At 40.8% G+C, this 6,171-nt stretch overlaps 1 protein-coding gene across 1 annotated transcript; it reads left to right on the forward strand.

The window, feature by feature from the left end:
- The first annotated feature begins 218 nt into the window (after nt 1-218).
- ndufs5 (NADH:ubiquinone oxidoreductase subunit S5) lies at nt 219-5,648 on the forward strand. Its single transcript, XM_080863459.1, has 3 exons — nt 219-348; nt 1,868-2,087; nt 5,440-5,648. The coding sequence occupies exons 2-3, from the start codon at nt 1,872-1,874 to the stop codon at nt 5,542-5,544; spliced, it is 321 nt and encodes a 106-aa protein (XP_080719585.1). The 5' UTR covers nt 219-348; nt 1,868-1,871; the 3' UTR covers nt 5,545-5,648.
- Nucleotides 5,649-6,171: the final 523 nt, after the last annotated feature.

Here is a 6,171-nt window from a genome sequence, read left to right on the forward strand (position 1 = left end):
ACAGAAAAACAGTGCAACTCCTCATAATCTTCTCTATAGTTCTCTTAAAAGCAACATTGCATTAGGATTATTATATCTTATTATACTTTAATATTACACATTATCAAAATCATCGAATTTTTTCTGAAAATCGCTAAACTTTGGTGCTGCTTCAACACAGCTTTGTTAAATTGCTAAATAAAATGTAACTGTACTTTTGAGGCCACACCAGCAGATGGCGGTGGTGCAAAAGAAGGGCAGATGTGTTTCCACCCCAGTCGGTCACTTTACGGCAGTGTTTTTGTTCAGCAGCCGTAAAGCGGGGCGTGCAGAATCGGAGGAAGGTTAAAACGCCTTGAAGAAAACACGGTAAATACAAACATTTAACGGGAAATAGCGACACGTAAACAGGCTGTGGACGTGTTTGCTACACCGCAGATTTTAAATGAAGTTTGAAAATTGCGTCAGTGAGCAAATACTGTGAAATAAATGCGGTCCGTGATTAGCATGGGTGGCTGTCATTGAAGGGTGATTTCAGCAGCGGGTTATATTATCGTAATGTAACGGATTCATTTCAACAGCCATAACTACTTCATACATTTGTTAACTTTAATTACAGATACGAATATTTTCGTCTTTATGTGTTTTTCCTGTAATGTTTACGACGGGCTGTCTACGGTTAGCTGTTAGCAGACAGTTTGGCGTTTACTAAGAGTCCAGATTTTTTCCATGGCTCTGTGGAGATGTGAGGATGATTAGTCTGCTTGTAGTGTAGGCAGTGAGTCTGAGCATTTATATTTTTAAGGTGGGCAGGGTGGAGTGGGTGAAGACGAGTGTCGGGGGTTGATTTGTGATAGAAAGAGTGAAGAGGAAAGTTTGCAAGATGTAGTGAGACCTGCTGTGACTGGACGATGGTTGGTTAATCAAAAAGACAGGTGGTCGAGTTGAAGATTAGAAATGAGTATATCAGAGGGACAGATCAGTTCGAGCAGTTTGGAGACAAAGTTAGAGAAGCAAGGCTGAGATGGTTTGGGCATGTGCAGAGAAGAGAGAGGGGATATGCTGTCTGAAGACGGAGCTCGAATGTAGTAAAAGGAGGACATGTAGAGGGCTTGTATGAGAGAGAGAGACAGATGATCCAACAGCTGAAAGATAATGAAACACTAAAAGTTAAATAGCCAGCTTTTTATTTTGTTGTTGATATAGAAATAAAATACTTAAATTACTGTCCTCCTTTAAACTGGGTAGTGCTGTCATAGTAGCAGATTTTTAAAGATAACTGTGGCCAAAAGAATCAAACATACAAAATTTTGGGATTTAAATTTTTTGTTTTTTAATTTCTCCTTTAATTTATTCATTTTTCTGTATATATATTTTTTTTAACAGTTTGGCTGAGAGAAGTTGAAGAGAAGGGGGATGATGTCCAAAAGTATATAAAAAAGACTTTACAGGAGCTTGTTATTTACTATAGTTTATTCTTACATTTGAAATGTAATTGTAAGTTTCATCACTAATACCACTAAATCACAACCCCCTGATTTGGGCAGAATTTAGGTTGATTTAGTTGAACTCGTTTTTTATTGTATCACTTTGAGTTTTTGCTTTTTTTTTTGCTTGCTATATTTAAAAACTCATGAGTGCTTAGTTTTTATTAAAATCCCTACTTCTGCCTTTATAGATATAAAATACCGTAGATCCAAATACCTGTATACTTATACTGATATAAGTTATTCAGTGATTACAGTTACTGATATGTCTAGAGTTCAGTTAGACCAGCTTACAAATTCCAGTTTTAATTTGTTAAGTTTCATTTTAAATTAAAAGCATAAAATTTGCCCTGTCCTGCCTCACTTTAATCTCTCTCGGTCCTGTGCCTCTCCTCGTTCAGCATCATGCCGTTCGTGGATCTGCAGTCGCGGCTCGGTATCAACTTGGACCGCTGGCTGCTGCTGCAGAGCGGAGAGCAGCCCAACAAGCGGGCGGCACGCTGCCACGCCTTCGAGAAGGAGTGGATCGAATGTTCTCATGGCATCGGGCAGACCCGTGCCAAGAAGGAGTGCCAGCTGGAGTTTGAGGACTTCTATGAGTGCATGCACAGGCAGAAGACGGTAATCTGACTCCTCATACTCGACTGCTTCTGTGCAAATTGCACTGGTTTAATTAACGGCTGCTGCATTATCAGAAATAACGATTAGATACTAAAGTAATCTAATTATAGAGGATAGTTGTAATAAGCTAGAACCGTAAGTTATATCTAGTTCCATTAAGAGGATGAATCTTCTCTCAAACTGTTAAAAATTAACACATCACCCGAATCTCACCTCCTCCACACCACACTTGGCATGACAGCCCATGTGTTGTTGGACAGAGCACTTTCACTACAGTTTACAGTGGGGCAAAAAAGTATTTAGTCAGCCACCGATTGTGCAAGTTCCCCCACTTAAAATGATGACAGAGGTCAGTAATTTGCACCAGAGGTACACTTCAACTGTGAGAGACAGAATGTGAAAAAAAAAAAATCCATGAATCCACATGGTAGGATTTGTAAAGAATTTATTCGTAAATCAGGGTGGAAAATAAGTATTTGGTCAATAACAAAAATACAACTCAATACTTTGTAACATAACCTTTGTTGGCAATAACAGAGGTCAAACGTTTACTATAGGTCTTTACCAGGCTTGCACACACAGTAGCTGGTATTTTGGCCCATTCCTCCATGCAGATCTTCTCGAGAGCAGTGATGTTTTGGGGCTGTCGCCGAGCAACACGGACTTTCAACTCCCGCCACAGATTTTCTATGGGGTTGAGGTCTGGAGACTGGCTAGGCCACTCCAGGACTTTCAAATGCATCTTACGGAGCCACTCCTTTGTTGCCCGGGCGGTGTGTTTTGGATCATTGTCATGTTGGAAGACCCAGCCTCGTTTCATCTTCAAAGTTCTCACTGATGGAAGGAGGTTTTGGCTCAAAATCTCACGATACATGGCCCCATTCATTCTGTCCTTAACACGGATCAGTCGTCCTGTCCCCTTGGCAGAAAAACAGCCCCATAGCATGATGTTTCCACCCCCATGCTTCACAGTAGGTATGGTGTTCTTGGGATGCAACTCAGTATTCTTCGTCCTCCAAACACGACGAGTTGAGTTTATACCAAAAAGTTCTACTTTGGTTTCATCTGACCACATGACATTCTCCCAATCCTCTGCTGTATCATCCATGTGCTCTCTGGCAAACTTCAGACGGGCCTGGACACGCACTGGCTTCAGCAGCGGAACACGTCTGGCACTGCGGGATTTGATTCCCTGCCGTTGTAGTGTGTTACTGATGGTGACCTTTGTTACTTTGGTCCCAGCTCTCTGCAGGTCATTCACCAGGTCCCCCCGTGTGGTTCTGGGATCTTTGCTCACCGTTCTCATGATCATTTTGACCCCACGGGATGAGATCTTGCGTGGAGCCCCAGATCGTGGGAGATTATCAGTGGTCTTGTATGTCTTCCATTTTCTGATGATTGCTCCCACAGTTGATTTTTTCACACCAAGCTGCTTGCCTATTGTAGATTCACTCTTCCCAGTCTGGTGCAGGTCTACAATACTTTTCCTGGTGTCCTTCGAAAGCTCTTTGGTCTTGGCCATGGCGGAGTTTGGAGTCTGACTGTTTGAGGCTGTGGACAGGTGTCTTTTATACAGATGATGAGTTCAAACAGGTGCCATTCATACAGGTAACGAGTGGGGGACAAAAAAGCTTCTTACAGAAGACGTTACAGGTCTGTGAGAGCCAGAGATTTTCCATGTTTGAGGTGACCAAATACTTATTTTCCACCCTAATTTACGGATAAATTCTTTACAAATCCTACCATGTGAATTCATGGATTTTTTTTTCACATTCTGTCTCTCACAGTTGAAGTGTACCTCTGGTGCAAATTACTGACCTCTGTCATCATTTTAAGTGGGGGAACTTGCACAATCGGTGGCTGACTAAATACTTTTTTGCCCCACTGTATCTTTATATTGGGGGGGAAAAAATCAATGTGCTGTTAGTCAATTATGCTTGCAGTGACGTGGCCATCTGCTTTCTCATTATTTGTCCTCATTTTGACTCCTTTTGGAATATTAATATAAATCTCTGCGTAGGAGCAAAGACAGGAGATTGTCATTCATGCTTTCATTTCATCAAGACTGGACTGCTGTAATTCACTGTTTACATGTTTAAATAAAAACTCCCTGCAGCGTCTGCAGATTGTTCAAAATGCTTCAGCAAGACTTCTGACCGAAACATCGAAGTACTCACATGTGACACCGTTTTTAATACAGCTTCATTGGCTCCCCATCGAATTCAGGGTCCACTTCAAGATTCTAGTACTGACTTATAGAGCTCTTCATGGTCAAGCACCTTCCTACATCATTGAACTTCTACAGACTTATGTTCCTAGTAGGTCTCTTAGGTCATGTGACCAGGGTCTACTTATCATTCACCATACAAAGTGGAGAGTGAAGGGAGACAGAGCTTTTGCCACTGTGGCTCCCAGGCTGTGGAGCTCTCTCCCACTGAGCATAAGATCTGTGGACTCAGTAGCTTCTTTCAAAAAAACAACTAAAAACACATCTTTTTAGAATTGCATTTTGTTAACTGTTGTCTGTTTTGTTTTATACTTTGTTATCCTTGTGTGAAGCACTTTGTGATCTTTTATCTAGAAAGGTGCTATGTAAATAAAGTTCTACTTACTTACTTAATTCAACAAACCAGCCTATTTTGCCTGAGTATTTGACATGTTGGCATCTCTGTTAACCTTTGTGGCATTAAATGACTTGATTGTCATGCAGAGTTTGAATAATAAGAAAACTATTTAAAAAGTGAAAGAAAAACTAGCGTCCATTTCAAATCTGCAAAGTAATGTAGTTGAACTGAAGTCAGCCTATCTGACAGAGTGGAGGAGTCAGCAGAGGACAGACTGACAGCTCTGGGTGGAAGTGCAGCAGCAGCACAAAGTTCAGACTCTCGCTCTTTGCTTGTTAGCCGTGTGTCATCATTTGAAAACACGATGGAGCGGGATGAAGTGCTGATTCAAGATGCATGTCCGCTTCGGCCTCAAGGTTTCACGTCAGATTTGCTTCCACTGAGGACATGTTTTAAAGATTAACTGTGCGGCATCTTCATGCCAAATTTTAACATCAGCATTCATTAAAACAGGCCGTTTGAGATGTTAGAACATCACTCAGAGGAATCCCTGCATCTCTGCTGAGTGCATGTGGACAGGAAGATGCTGCTTTTACAGAACCGTGGTTGGGACTGTAGAGCCAATGGAGCTAAAGCTTGTGGTGTTTAACAGTGACGCATGTTGCAAGGAGTAAAAGATGGTGGCAGAAGAACAAATTTTTTTTACTTTGAACTGAAAGGTGATGCAGAACACCCTTTATTTTGAATTCCTGTTATATATCTCTCTCTTCTCCCCATCTTCCCTGCAGCACGAAAGGCTGCATGCCATCCGTCAGCAGCGCGACAAGCTGATTAAGGAGGGGAAATACACGCCGCCGAGCCACCACACAGGCAAGGCTGAACAGACTCCATGAAGGAACATCCAGCTGTCCGCAGTTCTGTTCTTGTGTATAGCCAATCAGATATCTCTTATTTCCTGTTCACCTGTACAAGTTTGCAAATAAATGTTATCACCCACTGTCGTCACCTTCTCATTTCCTGTTATCTTCCTTATAGTATTCTGAAATTTACACTATATATAAGGGTGTTTGAGGAGATGGATTCATCTTATTTCTCATCTTAATTCATTTGCAGTTTTAAATTTATTGGTTCTATTTACAGGCTCACAAAAAATGTACAAACTCAGTACTTTGTAATAAGAAAAAAACAGTCCAGTAAACTGACATTGTTGTGCATTTTCTTGATTTTAGCAAGATATTCAAATACAAACAAAACAACAGCAAACAAAAAAGACTAGAATTTGAGGTACTAAGTATTTCTATTTTACACTAATAGACAGAGCATCTATTATTACTATATGGAATATCTCCTTTGCAAAACTCACACAAGCAAAGTGTCTATTAAAAACACATTGCGAGCTGGTTAAGATTAATGAAACAACACTAAATGCTCCTAAAACATTTGAATGCAGCACAGTTTTTATTATTGTAAAAGTTACATAGCACATGCAGTTCTGTGTTTGCGGTTTGGCTACGTAGAGG

Source organism: Rhamphochromis sp. 'chilingali' (genome assembly GCF_963969265.1).
Source record: "Rhamphochromis sp. 'chilingali' genome assembly, chromosome: 17".
In the NCBI taxonomy this organism is placed as follows: domain Eukaryota; kingdom Metazoa; phylum Chordata; class Actinopteri; order Cichliformes; family Cichlidae; genus Rhamphochromis; species Rhamphochromis sp. 'chilingali'.